Raw genomic sequence first — 21,641 nt, forward strand, 5'->3', positions numbered from 1 at the left:
AACAGTTACAAATACACTTCTTTTACTTGGCAACAAGCAAGACCGAATAATTACATAAAACACAAGGAATTCACAAATAGTCATGGGAAATTGCTGATACTCGTACATGACGTATGCTTAATATGGTATCGCTTACGTTAGATTTGAGGAAAAACTTTAATTATAGGTATCTATCTACCTGTGTAGTGAAAGGAAATGAAGTAACCGCAGATATCAATAATATAAACTAGATCGGCAGTTTACCTATACCTACGTTTAAATTATAATATAGAGAAAACCGAAGCGGAAAAGTAGCCAATCGCAGTGAGATATTTACACGTGTTTCCATTCTCCTTTCCCCTTCTGGGTTCTATGCACATTTCACCTGTTTCGAAATCAGCTGTTGGAGAGCGTGGCTTCGTAATCAGCTATGACACCGAAGCTGTACCGATCTAGTTTATATCTATCTATGGAAGTGACATTAATTTTAGCATTTAGCGCTTCTATGACAGTTTTACCAGTTTACCTGAACTAAACCACGAAACAAAATCAAACCTATTGGTTCAACCTATATTAACGTAACAAAAACCAAAACAACCAGTCAAACTGGTTTATACCCATTTATTCGTAATTTACTCATTTATTACGTGATACTCATTGGTTAAAATCCAAATTTGATTTTTCACTCCCAATTAATGACGTCTGATGTGCAACTTGAAAGGCAACCTTGAAAATTTAAAAAGTTGAAAAAAGCTGTTTTGAGGGCAATTTTAAAACTAGGATTTTTTGCAGCAAAAACAAACAATTCTGAAATCTCCAACGATTTTTCAAATTCCTCCAGAAATTTTTAATCTTTCTGAAAAGAACGAAAATTAACTTAGGCATCAATAGCTTTGATCGGTGCTTGTTGGGCACCATCTCGACCCTTTTACATGGTTATTGCGAAATTCCAGGGATGTGGATCCAAAAGTGAATTTTTGATCAATTTGTAAATTCTAAGTAGAAAAAGTGGGGAAAAAAAACTCCAAGGAAATTCCAGAATAAAAACCAAACGAATTATGAATGCTTACGAGATAAATGTCGAGAGGTAGTACGACTTGATGATGATGACAGATGAATGCAAAAACTAAACCCAATGAAAATGAAACAAATCTAATATGTAATGTAAGAACAGCAACCCAGCCTTTATGTTTATACATATTCACTAAAAAATAAATTATCTACTTATCGTTATTTTTTCTTGGCCAAAGCTTCTTTTACCCTCATACCTAACTCTTTATTTACTTTGTAAAACATTTCCACAGCTCTTTTCTGAAACATTCAAAAAATTTATGATTTACCTAAGGTAAGACCGCCTATTAGTACGCGGTTAAGGTTTGAGACGCTCCAGCTCCCAGAGTTGTGCATAAAAATTTATGAAATTTTGTACACATAAACTTTGAACCCTTGGCTACATAACTGCTTACTCACTTTTGAGTTTCCCATTGCTGCTTTTTTGTAATAACGCAAAAATGAGGGCAACTCAAATGCGTACTAATAGGAAGGTACCTTCCTATTAGTACGCAAACGTCCGCCTATAAGTACGCATGAGTAAATACACGTTGAAAATGGTAAAAAATCCAACAAAAAGCACTGAAAAAGTGTAATGGCATATTTAGAGGGAATTACTGTGAAAAAAACCAAATTAGCAATTCAAATATCCGAAAAATCAAAGTTTTCAGATTTAAAAAAAATACATTTTTTTGACATCATATTTTTTGTCCATTTTTTTGAAATTAGCATCAGTATCATGATCAGACTTCATAATCTTGAACTTAGATGGACTAAATACCAATTTCAGCTAATTTTATTCATTTTAATGCAAAATGATCAAAAAAATGAAAATTTACATGCAAAAATGATGCGTACTAATAGGACTTAGGAGGTGCGTACTTATAGGAAGTTTTTTGTTCTGACATAAAATGATGTCTAGCTCTATAATAAAATAATATTTTCGAAATGTCTTTTTTTTCATAAGAAACTACATAAAATTACAGATCGATTGGTATAAGATACTTACCAAATAATATTATTTTAATATGTTCAATCTCATTTCCCATTTTGATGAAAAAAAAATCCAAAACACAGTTTTTCATTCAAATTGTTCTCGAGACAGAGTTTTCAATCAAACTGCGTGATTTTTTCGGAGAAACTAGGGTCATTAGTCAGCTACGTCATGGTGTGGTCAAATTTTCGATCAGTGTTACCAATCGCGAGAAAAACGCAATGCGTACTAATAGGCGGTGCGTACTAATAGGCAGTTTTACCTTAATTACTAATTAGTATTTTCAATTTTTCTCATCATTTCGATGAAATGTAAAATTCTTCGCAATGAGAAGTTGCTTTTGCTGTACGTATATAGGTACATAAAAAAATGGCTACTGACTTCCATCAAATAGTAGGTAAGTATTATTGTTGAAGAACGTATACTGTATGCTCTAAAAGTTGGATATTGTTTTACCAGAGATTAAATACAGAAACTTTCTTCCCGGAGGTGTGAGGAAGTGATGTGTCATGAGAGGGAGAGAGGAGGTAAGATTGAAATTTTCCCAACTTTTTTCGCCAGATTTTCCCATCTTTTCACCCCTAACCCCCCCGCCTTGTTTTCAGTATTTTTCATGCTAATTAGTCAGATATGGTTCGAACAAATTTTGGAAGGGGAGTTGGAAGTACGTAAAAATGTTGAATTATTTTAAATGGTCAAAAAATTTGAATTGTTCTATTAAAAAATTGAAATCAAAAATTTGAAATTGTGTGTGTGTGTGTTTTTTTAGCTTGGGAGGGGGGCAAAAACAAAGGGAGGGGTTGCAAAATGAAAACGGACACTACTTATGTTTTTAGGGCAAAATTTCAACTTATTTTAATGGGTCACACGGCCATGTTTGAAAAAAGGTGAGTGCAGCTATGATTCAAGAGGTGGGAAGGGGAGTAAAACAACGGGAGGGGTTGCAAAATAAAAACGACCAGTATTTACGTTTTCAGTGCGAAATTTTAACCTATTTCGATAGGTCACACAACCACATTTGAAAAAGAAATAGCGAAGTTTGTTTTTAAGGGATGTAAACATAAAAGGAGGGGGGTAATATTGAAAACAATCACCACTTTTCCATTTTTGATCCAACATAAAATTTTAGCACACTTCGGTAGGACACACGATGGTTTAAAATTCTAAGCTAAGATGAAAAATAACGAAAAATTTCATTTCACACCCCTACCCTTGTTTTCAACCCCTAAAATACTGATTTCATAATTTTTCACAAACTTTACTGTGTGACCTATCAAAGTAGGTTAAAATTTCACGCAGAGGCCAAAAATGGCAATGGTTTCTATTTCACTGCTCCTCCCTTTATTTTAGCTTTCCCCATAATTTAACAAAACTAGTTTTTTCACGCTGTGATTTTAAACTTTACACACTGGCACAACCAATATCAAAAAAGTTAAGAAATACCTCAATCTTTCAAATCTGACAATGTGACAACATCATTTAACTAATTTTGATTTATTCCACTTTTTTTTGATTTTCCTGACAGGTGAGAAGTAAACTGTAGGGAATAATTTCTCACCTGGGTCCTGGGATGGTACAATCTAGCGGATACCCTACCCACTTGAATTAGAATCCAAAAAAATATTTTAAAAAATCTTAGCACATTTAGTGAACTAGTAAAACTCAATTTTTTATATGGAATTTTCGACGAAAAATATTACTTTTTTTTGACATTTCAGCAGAAGTTGTGACTTTCTGGCAATTTTGACTGGAAGGCATTGGAGAGACCTTTGCTTTTTATGGAAAATTTCAAGTAGAACATTACTTTTGATGTAAGAAGTCAATTTTTCTACTCTTTTTCGCCCGGTTGAAACCTTTGAAAATTTGTAATTCAAGAAGTAAAAATCCACGGTTTTTGGTAATTCTTTGAATTTCCCTTCTTACGCATTTTTTTTCAACTTTCCCAAGTTTCTCAACTTTTTCCAACTCACCCCATTTTCGTCACCATTCTTTTGTCGGGGAGGAGGAACATCTCCGGGCAATTTTTAGTCGACGAAGTGATAATTGAGCGAAATTTGAGGATACTGTACTGAAACCATAGTTAAAATGAAATTGTCAGGGGCGTATACCTGAATAAAAGAAGGATGAGCTCTCTCCAAGGAATAGACAATATTTTGTACTAATATGGTACGTTGTGTTTCGTCAAAACTGTCCCATAATGCACTTGGCTGGCTGTAGTTATCTTCATTACCAGTGTCATATCTACACAGAATTGCACGAAAAGTATAAGTCATTAATGATTTAATTTCAACATGATCTAAGATGAGATTTCTTCAAGAGAGGGAGTTTTCCTCCTTGTTTCAACATCTGTCCCAAGAACATGTTTCTTTACCTTTCGACATCTCCTGAGACCTTATAAGGTGAAATTTTTACTCTTGGATTTGGCTGTGGTCCTCCAAAACTATTGGGGTAATAATTCGGAGCGCCTTGGAGACTGTAATTGGCGTAATCCGCTGCTCCGTCTCTTTGGTAATTAGTAACTTTAACGTTCGCGTTGCAAGGACAATTGACTGGTAGTTGTAAGTGATTAGCTCCGAGTCTATACCGTTGAGTATCTGCGTATGCGAAAAGACGAGCCTACACAAAATACAGCTGTTGAACTGTGATATTTCTGCTGACCACCCAGCAATAGATAGGTACCACATACTTGAAGCAATTTATCTGGACTGGCCTCTACACCAGGTATCATGTTACTGGGGGCATATGCCAACTGTTCAATTTGGGCGAAATAATTGATTGGATTTTCGTTCAAGACCAACTTTCCTACTTCTATTAGGGGGAAGTCCTTAACTGGCAATATCTACAACAACATGACAATATCTACTCATTTCACATGAATTTGTCAAAAAAAAAAAAAAAAAAAAAAAAATTGGATGAAATGGAAAAACCTTAGGTCAGAATTCCGGAGGGGTGGGGGAAGATTCAAAGTAATGTATCAGAATTTCAGGAATTACCTTAGTCGCGTCAAATGGATTATATTTATACGAGTAGGCTTGCTCATAAGTCAGAACTTGAATGAACAACGTCCAAGTAGGGAAATCTTTTCTGTCGATGGCAAAGTATAAATCACGAATACTGTAATCAGGGTCCGAGGAAGCTAATTCGGCCGCTTTATCAGCTGTTAAATTTCTTATTTCCGGAGCCTGCGTGAAAAATAAAAGCGTCGATGAAATGGGAATAATTTATCGTCGAGATGCTATCTTTAAATTTTTTTATGCAGGTACTTTAAAATGAAATTTGCAAAAATAAGGTGTTCCATATGCGTTAACTAATTTGAAAGAGTGGACTGGATGTCCGTCCATGAATCTGAAACCATCTGGTATACCCATTTCCGAAAAAACATTCAATGTTTGGTACGTTGTTTCTGGCGTTAAGGTGATGAAATCCCAGAACGATCTGTAATCCTGAAATTGAATATACATCCCGGATGCATACATGAATATTCAATATTTCTCCTGTATGATTACGATTGACAAAAAATTCATTTATTTTTGTAGATACGAGTACCATACCTTTAAATGAGTAACTGGATTTCTTTTTTGGGAATGAATAAGACTTGGAAATAGCATAGGATCTCTGAGGAAAAATACTGGAGTGTTTAATCCCACTAAATCCCATATTCCATCTTCTGTGTAGAATTTTACGGCGAAACCTCGAGGATCTCTTTGAAAAAAAATTTAAAAATGTAAATGTTGGTTCATTTTTGGTGAAAAAAAATTAATAGTTTTGATGTCTCTACATTTATAATGATTTTTCTAACTGTGGGGTTTTCTAAGAATACATACGAAGGGACCAACATAGGAGTTTAGGTCTATTTAGAAACATTCTACTCAAAAATGAAAAATTATCAACACATTTGTACAGACTTCAGTTTTTTACTGTTTTTAATTTTTTTTCATTTTAGGTTTAGAAAGTTTTTCTCCTCCTAAAAAGAGGGTAAGTAATTTTTTTAAAAAATTCCAACTTTGGAGACTTTGTAGAAGAGGGCCAACAAAGCTCAGAGAATCGAGGGAATTTTTCTCAAGGAAAAACAATAAGATATTTAGAATATCGTTCTAAGCATAAAATTTTAACCTATTTTGATGGGTCACACAGCTATGTTTGAGAAAAAATGAGTGAAGGTAGGTTTGGAACGAGAAGAGAGAAGGCTGAAACAAGGGGGGGGATTGCATAATAGAAATGGCCACTACTAATGTTCTCAGTGCAAAATTTTAACCTAGTTTAATAGGTCACACGGCTATGTTTGAAAAAAGATAGTGCACCTATGTTTTAAGAGAGTGGGCGGGGGGGGGGGGTTCTAAAACAACCGGAGTGGCGGTAAAATGGAAATCGCCACTACTTATGTTCTCAGTGCAAAATTTTAACCTATTTTAATAGGTCACACGGCTATGTTTGAAAAATGACAAGTGCAGCTATGCATTGAGAGGGAAGGGGGGGGGGTAAAGCAACGCAAGGGATTGAAAAATAAAACGGGCATTACTAATGTTCTCAGTGCAAAATTTAAACCTATTTCGATAGGTCACACAACCATGTTTGAAAAAGAAATGGTTAAGTTTGTTCATTTTAAGGGATGTAAACAAAAAAAGAGGTAAGGGGGTAATATTGAAAACTTTCACCACTTTTTCATTTTTGATCCAACATAAAATTTTGTACACCTCGATAGGACACAGGTGGTTTAAAATCCTCAACTACAATGAAAAATAACGAAAATTTTCATTTCACACCCGGCACCCCTAACCTTGTTTTCAACCCCTAAAATATAGACTTTGTAATTTTTTCTCAAACTTTGTCGTGTGACCTATTAAAGTAGGTTAAAATTTCACGCTGAGTCCAAATATGGCAATGGTTTCTGTTTTACTCCTGCTCCCTTCATTTTAGTTTTCCTGTTGTCGCCAAATTTGACTTCTTGGATCAAAATTGAATAATTTAATACAACTATTTATACTCCTTTTTTTTCGCTGTGATTTTCAACTTCACACACTGACACAACAAATATCAAAAAAGTTGAAAAATACCACAATTACCTACTCCAATTCTGACAACGTGGCAACATAATTTAACTGCTCGTAATTTTGATTTATTCCATTTTTTAATTTTCTTTCAAATTGGGAGATTTTGTAGAAGAGTAGAGGGCCAACATGGCTCAGAAAATCGAGGAAATTTCACTCTCGAAAGAGAAATTGGATATTTAGAAAAATTCTGAAGCAAAAATGAGACATTTTCGGATAAATTGAATTTTTTTCATTTTTTATTGATTATATTCAACTCGGGGGAGTTTTTGCAGTAAGGTAAAGTGGGGTAATTCCGATATGGGGTAATTCCGATAGCAAGCCCTAGCTTTGTTGCAAAACACATTTTGGCACAAATAATGAAGCAAGTAGGTAGTTTTAGTGCTAACCTACACCCATTAATGATCAGATGGTTCATCTGCTCTGTTTTGTCAAGTCTGTGCAGTGTTCAAAATCTGAATGCCCAAATCCTTTGCCGCAAAAAACAGTGCACTTTTGAAACTCGTTTTTATTGTTCAAAACTTGTTGAAAAATTCTGTTTAGAAGCTGATATTTGATGAATACGTGTTAAAGTGTCAGTACCTCTTTTGATTTTGCTTTTATAATTATTTGTTTGGTGGCATTGAATTATTAAACATGTCGATCATTTTTCATGCTGCGGGGTAATTCCGATAGCCCCAGCAAAATTGTCCTGCAAGGTTTTTTTCTCTGTTTTGATGTATTATAGTTTTAGGGAGTCGAAATTATCAAAGAAAATCCTCAAAACGGGGCATTTTTCTCTAGTTGGTCTAGTTTTCAAAAATTATGCCTCAGAAATGCATATTTGTAAAAAAAAATAAATTTTTGTTCTAATGATTCAATTTACATGAAATAAAAACCTAAATATGCAATAAATGGTATATTTCAACATTACTGGCTCGGAATTACCCTGGGAGAATTCCTTTCCTTATAAAACTCATTATCGGAATTACCCCATTTTTAGGATAATTCTGATAACTCAACCTTCCAAAATGTTTTTTCAATTATATGTATGAAGCCTTCACACAAATCACTCTTCAATATAGTCAATGTGTAGCTGAAGGACGCAGGAATAAAGTTGTTACATCATTTTTGCCCCAAAATGTACAGGAAATCCAAAAAATGAGAGATTGCTAAAATTTTGGATTTTGCCATCGGAATTACCCCACTTTACCTTACCTTTTTTATTTCAGACAGGGGAACAATAAATTGCAGGGAATTATTTCTCAGCTTGGGTGGCACAACCTAAGATGAAAGATACCCTACCCACTAGAATGAGAATCCAAAAAAATATTTTTCTAAATCTTAGCATAGGTATTATTTTAATGGACGAGTAAAATTCAATTTTTCATGTGAGTCAGTCAGTATATTTATGATGAAAAATAAAATTTACACAAACTAATAAAGATGGCTTCAAAAATCTAGTATAAAGAAGATCAGAATATTTCTCCTTTATTTAGAAGAGAATTTAAGGTGGCGACACTGGCTTTATAGCCACTTAAAAAGTTATGAAACATTTTGCTGAACATTTTTTACTCACCGTAAGGTATCAGCAGAACCACTTTCTCCACCGACAGTAGAAAACCGAGCCGCTACTCTAGTTTTTTTTCCAATTTCGGCGAAAGGGGCCAGTTTCGTGTATTTTGTGACATCGTGGGTACATTCAAAAAATCCGAATGCACCTGAATGAAACAAGGCAGTACTTATAATAACCTGTCATTTTTTATTTTGAAAAAAGCAAAAGAAAGATAAGTAGGTAGGTAGGTAGCTAGGTACCTATACTCATTTTTTTTCAATGCGCAACAAGAAAAAATAATAATTTGAAAAGTTTGGTTTAAAAAACAAACTCATGGCAAATACTAATAACACGAACAAATTGTTCATTATTTCAAATTCTTACTGCATAATTACTTTTTCAAAAACATAATTTCATTTTTGAAAACATGAACAATGACGTCATTCAGTTTCGAAAAAAAAATTCGTAATTTCGTCACCTTTTTCGTAACTTAATGAGAACTTCGAACTTTTCATTGACAAATTGCCCTGTTTCGAATTTTGTTCATTTTTTTTTTTCAAAATTTGATTTTTCACAGGATTCTTCATGAAACAGTGCGAATTTCAGACCAAGATTCCATGAAAATTGAGTTACGAGTAGGTTGAAAAAAAAAAAAAAAAACATATTCGTAACCAAAATCAAAATTTTCAAAACTTCAAATGACATGCTGTATGCTGTAGTGGTGAACTTTGAACTTTTTTTCATAAAGAATTATTTTTTTTAATTCGAAACAAACCAGAAATTAGCACCTCTCAACCATTCTGGGGCCTCCAGCAAGTTTCAAATTTTTTCCATAAATTTCAAATCGCTATAGTAACAACTCCTTTGAAAAAGGAATTTTGAAAACATGATCGAAACCACAAAAACTTGATGTATTCGCGATAGGCTTAGGCTATTTCCAAATCATCAACTTACCACCTCCTTTAGCATGCACAACTCGTTCAGGAATACGCTCTCGATTGAAATGAGCTAATTCATCGATCAAGATAGTATCTTGAATTACAACAGGTCCTTTGGGACCAGCTGTTAGAGTAGCAGTCAAGCTATCAACAGGTGCTCCAGAACCGGTCTTTATTACACCCTTCCCCTAAGAAAATTATAAACCATTAGGTTTCTTTCCAAACAAAAGCTTGATTATAGCTGAGCTCAAAAAGTGCTCTTACTAAAAAAATATCTATTTGATAACCTCAGACTTGGGTAATTTGATGAATTAAACTTTACTTACATCAACAGCTCCATAAACGATTATCAGAACAGCCCAGAATATTTCAGCGAATACTTTATTGAAAATCATGATTCATGTAAAATCAGCTGGAAATGAATTATGAGTACTTACTCCTGCTGGCTGATTACTTATTTAGCGCTGATAACAAACAAAAGACAGAACTGACAGACGCCTACCTGTATTTAAATTTTTAAAAACGAAAGAAATATGTAGAAAATGAACAAGTTGCGGGCGTCACATACTACTTTTACAGGGAAAGCTCTAATACTGTCTGCCAATCACTTGAAGCACATAAACTCTTGAACAATGCTACATGCAAATTTGAAAAACGTGTTGAAAAAAGTGTTAATCTTTATTGTCGATGAAGGTATTTATGTCCTACAAATGTTTGCTCACCATGCGCCTTATCTTGACTTCTTAATACAGCGATAATGTACTACATAGTAAGTATATTACACCTCAAGGCTTGTAAGAGAATGTACTTTTTTTTCGTCGAATACGAGTTATCGAAAAGAAGTCGAAATAAAGTGACCTCAGTGACCATAACCCTCGAAGCAAGAACATGTTTCCTTGAGTTTTATTGTTGTACGAGTATATAGATTACTTACTTTATACATTATACAAATGCTTCGAAAACAGCGTGAACAATTTCATTTTCTATTTTGTTAGGAAATATTTAGAGTCAAAATTCAATAATTCAATGAGGAAAACTTTCGAAATGAAAATCACTACCAGCATTGTTTTCAGCGTAAAATTGTAACCCATTTTGATGGGTCACATGGCTAGACTGAAAAAGAAATATGTAGGGTGGCTGGGTTCTGTGGGGGCATTAAAACAAGAAGACGGTCTGTAAAATGAAAACTGCAGCAATCATTATTCTTGACGCAAAATTTAAACCTATTTTGATTGGTCACACGACTATGTTTGAATAAGAAATGGTGGAATTGAGTTTTGAGAGAAAGCTAAAAGAAGGAAAGAAATCGCAAAATGAAAACTGCCATCACTATCGTTCTCAGCACAAAATTCTAACCCATTTTGATGGGCCACACAGCTATGTTTGAGAAAAAATGAGTGAAGCTAGGTTTGGAACGGGAAGAGGGGGCTAAAACAACGGGAGGGGTTGCAAAATGGAATCCGCCACTACTAATGTTCTCAGTGCAAAATTTCAACCTATTTTAATAGGTCACACGGTAATGTTTGAAAAAAGATGAGTGCAGCTATGTTTTGAGAGGTGTGGGGGGTGTGGGGGAGGCAAAACTACGGGAAGGGTTGCAAAATAAAAACGGACGCTAATTATGTTCTCAGTGTGAAATTTTACCCTATTTCAATAGGTCACACAACTATATTTGAAAAAGAAATAGCGAAGTTTGTTTTTAAGGGATGTAAACATAAAAGGAGGGGGTAATATTGAAAACTTTCGCCACTGTTCCATTTCTGATCCAACAAAAAATTTTAGTACACTTCGATAGGACACACGATGGTTTAAAATTCTAAGCTAAGATGAAAAATAATGAAAGTTGTCATTTCACACCTCAGCCCTTGTTAATTTCAACCCCTAAAATACTGACTTCACAATTTTTTCTCAAACTTTGTCGTGTGACCTATCAAAGTAGGTTAAAATTTTACGCTGAGATCAAAAATGGCAATGGTTTCTATTTTACTCCTCCTCCCCTCATTTTAGCTTTCCCCTTTGTAACCATAATGAACTTCCTGAATAATTCAACATTCGTTTTTTTTTCACCGTGATTTTCAACCTCACACACTGACACAACAAAGATATCAAAAAAGTTGAGAAATACCTCAATTACTCCAAATCTGACAACAACGCAACGTGACAAGCAACATACCCAAATTTCTACAACGATTCTTCTTTCGCTTACTTATTCGGGTACATTTCCCCGTACCCCCCCATTTTGGGAGGGGCGGTAAAAACCACCTAGAAGGATAGTGCTAGGTTAGTGCTGGTTAGTGCACGTATCGCCGACGTTAGTGCACGCCCCCTTCACCCTCATTTTTTTAAAAATATGTGGGGGGGTACAGGGAAACGTGGTACCCCCCCAATCACGGAAGGAGGTTAAAAACCACCTAGAAGGATAGTGCTAGGTTAGTGCTGGATAGTGCACGCATCCCCAACGTTAGTGCACACTTTCTTCACCCCTTCGCCCCCTTTTTTTAAAAAAATTTGTGGGGGGGTACGGAGAAATGATTTACAAAAAAAGGGGAAGAACGTTGTTGAAATGGTTAAAACCCACATAGTTCGATTCAGTTTCGTTAGTGCTGGTTAGTGCACACACATATACAATTATTCCCCCTCTCCCTCCCTCAATATTAATTAAATGAATAATTTTACACCCTGTAGTCCAGTAAAATGAGCATCGAATAGGGAAAATCGAAGTGGCAAGCTGATTTTCGGTATATTGGGCCATTTTGATATGTCCTGAAAACGAATCCGAGGTGTCCCCCACTGTACCGTGTGAGCTACCCCCCCCCCCAAATCGGGTGTTTGGCCAAAATCTCGAATAGTACATATTGACTCTAGCGCAAAAATGGTTTTACAAAATGTTCTTCTACTTGTACGTCAAATTTTCCATCACATGAGCCATTGATCAATTTTCCAGTCCCAAGGGGGGGGGGGGGTGGTGGTGGACTTACGGCGCATCGAACATAGGGGGGTTCGGGATAGCTTCATAACGTTGATAGTTAATATTGATCGTAATATTTTTAATCATTCAAAAATGGCATGATGGTGATTCACTTTGTTTTTTTTGAGGTACAGAGCGGACTACCAGTGTCACCCCTCCCTCCTGCCCCTCGCCATTTAGTTATTTGCCCATATAACGTACGTGAAGTGAATTGAAATGTACGAAAAAATGTAAAAATGTCGAATGGAATGTTAATACCAGTTTCAAACAGCAAACACCCATTTTAACGTAGAGTAATGAATTCTCCCCCTTTGTGGGTCCCAAGCCCCCTGCAACTTTTTTCTATCCATCTTCTTTAATATGGGTCAAATTGGAAAAATTGTGCAATTGTTCTGTTCTAATTCATGTAATTTGCCATAAAATGGACCTTCCTTCATATTTCTCACCCCTGAAGGGGCGGGGGGGTGAACCTAAATCATTGAATACCTATTACCTACCTACCTTCTCGTTCTCGCAATGAAATTTCCAATTCAATCGTAATAGGCAGCGCAAAACTGTGAAATTAGGTAATTATAAATTATAAACACACAAAATCTAAAAAAAAGTATTTGCAATATTTTTTTTTTCAGTTTTAGAATTCAACTTCAATATGTTTGCTTGAAAGTCCAATTTCAAGTTGAAGTTTTCAAATTTTATCACTGATTTGGAACCCCTATGTAATTCTTCTAAAATTCGACAATCAGATTTGCTTCAAAGTTCAAGTTCACTCAAGTCTTGAGAAATGAGAGTCTCCAAAGTTTGTTTGTTTCACATAAAACCGAAAGTATTAAGTGTGCAGATTAGAATTACAGTGATTTCCTATCCCACTCCTCCCCTCCAAACTTTTAGAAGTTTGTGAGGAAAATGCTTTTTTTTTTAGCAAGACTGCTATAGGAACGCCTTTAAAAAAAATGTACCTAAAGGGAATTTTTAGTTTAATGTTACAGAATCGGGACTTTTAGAAAAATTTGAGGAAGTGTGAGGGGAGGAGATGAGTCTTCAGCGAAGACACAAAATCACATAATTATTGCGAAAAAGTGTGTGAAAATCCGCTTGGGAAGGGATTGAAAAGTCATTGAAACACTTAAAAAATACATCTCGTAACAGGAGTTAAATAATTCGCCTGGTAAAACAACAATATAATCGATTTAATGATGATTAACTATCAACATTATGAAGCTATCCCAAACCCCCCTATGTTCGATGCGCCGTAAGTCCACCACCACCCCCCCTTGGGACTGGAAAATTGATCAATGGCTCATGTGATGGAAAATTTGACGTACAAGTAGAAGAACATTTTGTAAAACCATTTTTGCGCTAGAGTCAATATGTACTATTCGAGATTTTGGCCAAACACCCGATTTGGGGGGGGGGGGTAGCTCACTCGGTACAGTGGGGGACACCTCGGATTCGTTTTCAGGACATCAAAATGGCCCAATATACCGAAAATCAGCTTGCCACTTCGATTTTCCCTATTCGATGCTCATTTTACTGGACTATAGGGTGTAAAATTATTCATTTAATTAATATTGAGGGAGGGGGAGGGGGAATAATTGTATAAGTGTGTGCACTAACCAGCACTAACGAAACTGAATCGAACTATGTGGGTTTTAACCATTTCAACAACGTTCTTCCCCTTTTTTTGTAAATCATTTCTCCGTACCCCCCGCAAATTTTTTTAAAAAAAGGGGGCGAAGGGGTGAAGAAAGTGTGCACTAACGTTGGGGATGCGTGCACTATCCAGCACTAACCTAGCACTATCCTTCTAGGTGGTTTTTAACCTCCTTCCGTGATGGGGGGGTACAGCATTTCCCTGTACCCCCCCACCAATTTTTTAAAAAATTGGGTTGGAGGGGGCGTGCACTAACGTCGGGAATGCGTGCACTATCCAGCACTAACCTAGCACTATCCTTCTAGGTGGTTTTTAACCCCCTTCCGCGAATGGGGGGGTACCACGTTTCCCTGTACCCCCCCACATATTTTTTAAAAAATGAGGGTGAAGGGGGCGTGCACTAACGTCGGCGATACGTGCACTAACCAGCACTAACCTAGCACTATCCTTCTAGGTGGTTTTTACCGCCCCTCCCAAAATGGGGGGGTACGGGGAAATGTACCCTACTTATTCTTAATAGATCAAGATTTCGATACAATGTAACAACGACCTTGATTTCCCAACACGAGCACACCTTTTCTATTTTAAATGCGTACCTCGTGGAATTATCAAGTGAACTAAAATTAAGACAAACGATTTGAAGTTTTTGACAATTTAGTTGGCCTTAAACTCACTCGATATTTCAACCACGTAGCTAGAACTTTCTGAAAGCGCGTCATTCTCCAACAATCGAACAGAAATACTTATAAATAAAATAAAACAATAGACCACTCGAGTCAACGGTGAGGTATATACCTAACCTGAAAGGTAAAATCGAAACGCTGTCATCAAAATTTATTTAAAACCTCCAGATAATCTGTACACCCCACCTTTATCTCCACCTTGAGCATCCGCAACCGCAACGAACAAATTGTAAATTAAAAATAACTTGATACAAATCGATTATGCTCATCCAGTTGTAAGAAAGTTTTCTCATTTCAACTTCTCCAACAACAATGTATTATTTCGTTTGTCGTTTTTTTTTTTTCATTTTTTATTATTATTTTATTTTATTATTATTTTTTCCCTATATAAGTATATCTTCATAATATACGTTGGCAAATACTCGTACATGCTGCAACTAATAATTAGTTTTACTATTTCCATTATAAAGTTTTTATACTTCTGCAACGATTTTCCTTCCGCTCGCAGCGATTGTATTATTGAAAGGTGGCTACGCAAGAGGGAGATGAAATACTACAAGGATGGGGAATCCCATGGCTCTCGAACGGCAAACAAATCTCATTTAAATATTAGCAATATACGAGTACCTAATTCCGATGAAATATTTGTTCAGTAGTGAGGAATAAAGCTCGCGTCAAGGATTAGAATTTCATTTCGACGAAACAGACTATTATACACAGTATACTGTAGCTTTATTCTCGCTGTAGCTTTGGTAGAGTAAAAATGACTGGTGGTTTTTTTAGCTCTCGATATCGAATTAAGTTTCGCGTCACAGCTTCCGCTGACGTTTTGAGAAACACTCGTTCGCGAGTGAAATTCAATAATTCATCGATAATTTTGTAGTATGGGCGTTGAATTAGAATGAAAATTGAATTAAGGGGTCTTGTAAGAAATTTGTATTTTTCTGAATTATTTTGCTCATGGAAATCGGGCAGCATGAACTGCAACAGTGCATACCGGTTCTGCCGAACCTTTGGCTTTAAAGGAGTAATTTTATGAACTTCTTAGGAGAAATTTTTACAGCTCGAATAATTCGCCTAGTAATGAGGCAACCAAAAATTGAAGCAAAATGTGAACTTGGGATCTGAAGGAGCAATTTTACGAACTTCAAAACACCTGTGTATCTGACTGTATCATTAATACGACGACGTAATTCGTTAAATGTGATACTACTCGTATCTCACAGGAAAAAATTTCTTACAAAGGTGCTACAAAGTCTCGAACGTTATCTAATGCTATGGTTCGCATTTTTTAGGAGGGTTTTTTTTTTTTTGGTAAGTTTACTGAATATTTTTTCAATCCTAATTCTTGTCAAAATTTCACTCGAAATTAGAATGTAGTGTCTTTTTAAATACCTGAGTAGGTAGGTATTTCAATTCTTTTCTTTTATGCATAATTTTCAAAAAAAAAGTACCTATTCGAAAATACCCCGACATTCTTAATTAATTTCGTAAAATCAGAAATAAGCATGGATATTCTATTTCGCTGATGTCTGTCTAGCCACTCAAGGTCATTGGCCTGTCTGTATAGCTTCCCTAGTTTGTCTGTCTAGTGTTTACTTGTCTGGTCTCTCAAGGTTATTGATCCATCTGTACGTCTTTCAAAGTTCGTCTGTCTGCCTGCCTGCCTAGCCACTGAAGGTCATTGACCCGTCTGTCCGTCTTCTCAAGGCCATCTGTCAGCCTGACATGTCACTCAAGGTCATTGACCCTTCCGTCTGGCCCTGGCCTCTCAAGATCATTGACCCATCTGTCTGGCTTTCTAAGGTCGTCCTGTCTGCCTGCTTAGCCACTTAAGGTCCTTGACCCGTTTGTATGACTGCCTTCTCAAAGTCATCTATCAGCATGTTAGGTCACTCAAGGTCATTGACCCATGCATCTGATTTCTCAAGGTTGTCTGTTCGCCTTTGTGACATATTAAGGTCATTGACCCATTGGTCTGGTTTCTCAAGGTCGTGTGTCAGCCTGATTGGCCACTCGAGACCATTGACACAATTTGACTTTCCAGATATGAACTGCTAATGGTCTATAAGACAATGGTATTGAACATAGTTCATTGGTTGGTCGAGGTTTGGCTTCTGCGCATGTCCGAATCTGAAAAACGTTTACAGGATTGTTGTTGTACCAGATGACAGTAAATTAAAGAATCCTTTAAAAAATCCTTCAGAACCTTGAGATGTGGACCCAAGAATCCTTCAAAAAAATCCTTCAGAACCTCGAAATCCTTCAATAATGGCAGATTTCAGAATCCTTCAAAAAAAACCTTCAGAATCTAGAAATCCTTCAATAATGGCAAATTCCAGAATCCTTCAAAAAAATCCTTCAGAACCTCAAAATCCTTCAATAATGGCAGATTCCAGAATCCTTTTTAGAAAAATCCTTCAGAACCTCGAAATCCTTCAAAAACAGCAGATTAGAGAATTCTTTATAAAATCCTTCAGAATTTAGCCCAAATGTTACAACAAAGCTTGAAAGTGTTTTTTGAGAACTGGCGCATGCGCAGATTGCAAACCACAACGTATTACGTTCAAGACAATGGCTGTACATTAGACTTATGGGTCCATATCTAAAAAGTCAATGCATTGACCCCGTATCTTTTGCTTCTCAAGGTTGTCTGTTTACTGGTCTGGACACTCAAGGTCATTGACCTCTATATACGGCTTTTCCAGGTTGCCCGACTGCCCGCCTGGCCCCTCAAGATCATTATGACCTGTCTGTTTGGCTTCTAAAGGTCGTCTGTCTGCCTGTCTGGCCACTCAAGGTTATTGACCCGTCTGTCTGGCTTCTCAAGGCCACCTGTCTGTATGGCTTCTCAAGGTGACCTGTCTGTTTGGCTTAGCAAGGGCATTGACCCGGCTGTATTTCTCCTTAGATTGTCTGTTTGCCTGCTCAGCCACTTGAGGTCATTGACCCGTCTATCTGACTTCTTAAGGTCATCTGTTCTTCATCTGTTCATCATTTCAAGGTCAATGACTTGTCTATGTGGCTTCTCAAGGTTGTCTGTTTTTTATGCCCGGCCTCTCAAGGTCATTGACCCCATCAGTATGGTTGGGTTACTGTCTGGTCATTCAAGGTCATTGACTCGTCTGTCTAGTTTCCCAAGGTCATCTGCCAATTCTCCACCTGTTTGAAAACATCTAACTATACCCACCCCAAGTATTGTCAGTTTAACGGATTGAAATCATCTCCAGGACCATTTCTCGCAACCTCCTCCCCCCCCCCCCCTACTAGCCCTAATTTTGATGAAAATTCAAAAAAAATCTAAAAGTGGAGTGGCATATCGATTGTTACTAATTCTAAGGCACTGAGTTCGAATATCGGCTCACTTCTGTGATCCGAGCCTTCTGAATCAGAACTTCCTCAGTAGGCGTCTTAAAACATGGTCAAAATGCCAAAAAATTACAAATGACGAATAACACATCATTTGTTAGGTTTTTGAGGTCGCTGAATTCAAATATCCATTTATTTTTTGAATAAATCCCTTCTATGCCTTCCTCTGACCTCCTGCTAATCCCAAACAAAACAGTACAAAAGATGAACATAATATGATGTGACATGTCGATTTCCACTAATTCAACGTCGTCAAGTTCAAATTTTCATGTATTTTTTGGATTAGACTCCGAAATGTCACTCCAGCTGCTCACATTTTCCACAGTGAGGTCTTGTACAAAAATCATCATAATTTATACTCCGATTTTTCGGGAATGAAGGGGCAAGGGAAAAGGATCCTCATAATTTTCATGTTTCTTACAAATTATTCAGATTAGAAAAGCTTATAGGTACCTCGAGACTGATTAAATATGGATGAGCAAAGATGTTCGAGGGATTTTAAAGAAAGTGAATATATAAAATAAAATCAAAATTTAACATTTATAGGTACCTATCCTATAATATGTATAAAGGTTGAAACTGAACTTTCACGACTGAAGCACACATTTCATAATAAGACAGGAAGTTGAAATTCATCACCGGAAAATTTGGAAAAATTACACTGGGGCATCTTTTTATTTTATTCCAACAATTTATTTTTCAAAATGAGATTTAAATACCCATACAAGTGTTCTAAATTTAGATCAAAGTTTTTAAAAAATTCAATAATGAAGTGGCATATCGATTGTTACCGATTTGAAGACGTTGGACTCGAATATTGGCTTATTTTTTCAATCCAACTACTTGAATCCCCTTACCCTACTTTTTCACTAAGCATGCTCAAAATATCCAAAAATAAACTCGCAGCACAACAAGATAAGTGAAAAATTGACTTATCTAAAATACAAATAAATAGCTAGGTAAGCATTCGAAACGATAAATCCAAATATACATATAGGTAAGAGGTTAAGTTACGTTGATATCTGCGATACTACGTATATAAAATTAGCCAGCAAATCGTATTCAATTGCGATATCTTATTACGTTATTCCGTTCGAATAAGTTTTAAGGGGTTATAGCGAATTATACGCAATTCGATGAGGTATCGAAACAGTTTCACGTTTCACGTTTCAAGCATCCAGTCTGGCGTTGGATTAACGTTGAGAGAATTTATGAAACATAAATTTCATTTTAAAATTATCTATCATATCGTCATAGCTTATTGATCCTTGGGTAAAATATGCCAAATACGGTGCGATGTAAAGTCAAAAAAACATTTCACCAATTCACTCGGAATAAATTTGCTTTTCTCAAGTACCTACTCGTTGTAACGTCTGGTTTAGGTACCTTCACTTGTACGTTACAATACCCGCGTACACGTCAAATTTGACAAATAGTTTGGAATTTCGTCGACGAAAAAATAAATTGCCTAAAATTTTAATCATCTCGCAATTCTAGTACGGCAAAAAATTGCTATTTCGGGAGATGGGTTATAGAATCTGACATCGACCCGACGACTACTGTTCGTTTGCCAACCAACGTTCGGTGTTCGGTGTTCGGTGAGTTCGCTTGAAATTAACCAAACGGTGAAAAATGACAAAAGATGTAATGAAAACAGCACGTACTATAATTCTCGACGGAGTTTCGCGCGAGAACGTCTTTTCTTTTTCCTACACCGATGTCATTTGCTCTCGAGAACTAATCAAAAATCTTATTCTGGAGGTCATACTCGAATGGATACGTAGCTATATCTTTATCTTATATATTTTCATCGTCGTCCTAACGTTACCTATGCTGCACGTGCTTTGATGAAATTTATTTTGTTATAGGTTGGTAGGTATATTGGAACGAAATAGGAACCAGTCTACTCGTTCGAATTATGTGTATACTCAACCAGAGCTCGATCAGCAAGCAAATTGATCCGAGTTATTTGTAAAATTAGGGCTATTGGGTCACTTACCTTTCGGAGAATCGTCGCAAATGCAGGCTTTAGGACGTCGTAGAAATCTAAGTAAACTGGCAACTAACTAATTATAATTAGGGTTCTTAAATCTCGTACGTTTCTTCGACGATAATACTCCAGACGATGACTGAAACAGTAGAAAACACATAATCACGATTAGAAATAGCCTTCAGAATTCATCGAGAAATCAAATCTTCCACCAGCAATTTTCCCATCACCAAACATGCATCTAGAATACAATAATTCATAATTAGCTCAAAAAATTCCCTAACGAGTCTCTGTCTCCCCTTCTTCGAAAAAACCACCCACTGACACCTGCCTAAATCCACCTCCGCATTTTAGGGTATGAAAATAATTAATAAACTACACAGCAAAAAATAGAAACTCGTATACGTATTTATTTTTAATGCTCACATCAAAAAAGTAATCAATAATAAATACACGAAAACACGAAACAGGAAAAAAAATCATTATTTAAGCTATACATAAAATAACGAGAAACAACCGGAATATATACGTAATTTTACACCAATATTTAAACACAAAAAAAAACAGGTAGGTACAAATATACGTATGTATCATATAAGATAGGTACTTATATGTTAAAGAGTTCTTTCTGGTTGACTGTAGCGTAAGTCACGTTGGCCGGAGCTAAAACCATTGACGTACTGGAAAACTGTAACAAAATCAAATCAGTCGCTAATTAACCCTTTAGCTGTACAGTTTTCTAGCTCCAAGCCTATTGTGGTTTTTTCCCCATTTCCCCTCCCCTATCGAGAATTACATTTATATACTTACACTAACAAAGAGAAAAAAAATCGCAGCGAAGCAAATACAAATTTATCGATTTCATTTTTTTTTCTTTCTTTCTTTAGCCACTACCTACCCTCGTTAATTAACTGCGTAGAACTTTGGTACACATAAACCTGGCTGGCGCAAACAGCAACGAACGCAACAAAAGTTGTGCGAATGGAATACGAGAAGAGAAGTGGAACTTGGAAGAGTGTGCCAGAGAATAACAGCGAAGCGAGAAGAGAACGGGTAAAGGGTGAAATGTTTGGGAAACATTTTATTGCTTACGTGTGCAAATTAGTAGATAAAAAGATTCTTATCATTGAACTTGCAGCAGCGAGAGCCGAATTGAAAGGCTAAGCAGTTTTGTTGTGATTTTCATCCCCTTCCGGATCTCCCCCCCCCCGTTTCGGATTGGTGTTTCGCCTCATTCCCGTGTGGTTTCGGATTCGGAAATTCGTATATACGCAAACGGTGAGTTATATTTTTTCGTCGAGAATTCGATAAAAATCGTGAAACTCGGCGAAAATTGTTAAAAACCAACATATTTTTAAACAGTTCGGCTCTCTATAGGGTGATTCGAAATTGATCTACTCGTTTCAGGGGGGAAAAACAAAAATAAACATAACAAAA

The 21,641-nt window shown here is 36.2% G+C and overlaps 2 protein-coding genes across 7 annotated transcripts in view; both read right to left on the bottom strand.

Annotated features, from left to right (window-relative positions):
* Positions 1-1,117: 1,117 nt before the first annotated feature.
* On the bottom strand, positions 1,118-11,747 carry LOC135849481 (catalase-like). Of its 2 annotated transcripts, XM_065369934.1 has the most exons (11): positions 10,046-11,747; positions 9,870-9,955; positions 9,560-9,731; positions 8,630-8,771; positions 5,575-5,725; positions 5,287-5,466; positions 5,017-5,205; positions 4,710-4,862; positions 4,395-4,639; positions 4,132-4,264; positions 1,118-1,290 (listed from the first exon to the last, which is right to left on the bottom strand). In XM_065369934.1, the coding sequence occupies exons 2-11, from the start codon at positions 9,936-9,938 to the stop codon at positions 1,210-1,212; spliced, it is 1,515 nt and encodes a 504-aa protein (XP_065226006.1). In that variant the 5' UTR covers positions 9,939-9,955; positions 10,046-11,747; the 3' UTR covers positions 1,118-1,209. The 2 variants fall into 2 exon arrangements, with proteins under 2 accessions (XP_065226006.1, XP_065226005.1); XM_065369933.1 differs by having other exon boundaries at positions 9,870-11,747.
* An 8,847-nt stretch (positions 11,748-20,594) lies between these two features.
* Dop1R2 (dopamine receptor 2) overlaps positions 20,595-21,641 on the bottom strand; it is a 371,432-nt gene continuing 370,385 nt past the window's right edge. For all 5 annotated transcript variants that reach the window (XM_065369938.1, XM_065369942.1, XM_065369937.1 and 2 more), the window contains one exon: positions 20,595-20,892. In XM_065369938.1, the coding sequence (XP_065226010.1) occupies positions 20,812-20,892 (81 nt within the window). In that variant the 3' untranslated portion in view covers positions 20,595-20,811. The remainder of the gene's footprint in view (positions 20,893-21,641) is intronic.

The sequence above is a fragment of the Planococcus citri genome, chromosome 5 (genome assembly GCF_950023065.1).
Source record: "Planococcus citri chromosome 5, ihPlaCitr1.1, whole genome shotgun sequence".
NCBI lineage: Eukaryota > Metazoa > Arthropoda > Insecta > Hemiptera > Pseudococcidae > Planococcus > Planococcus citri.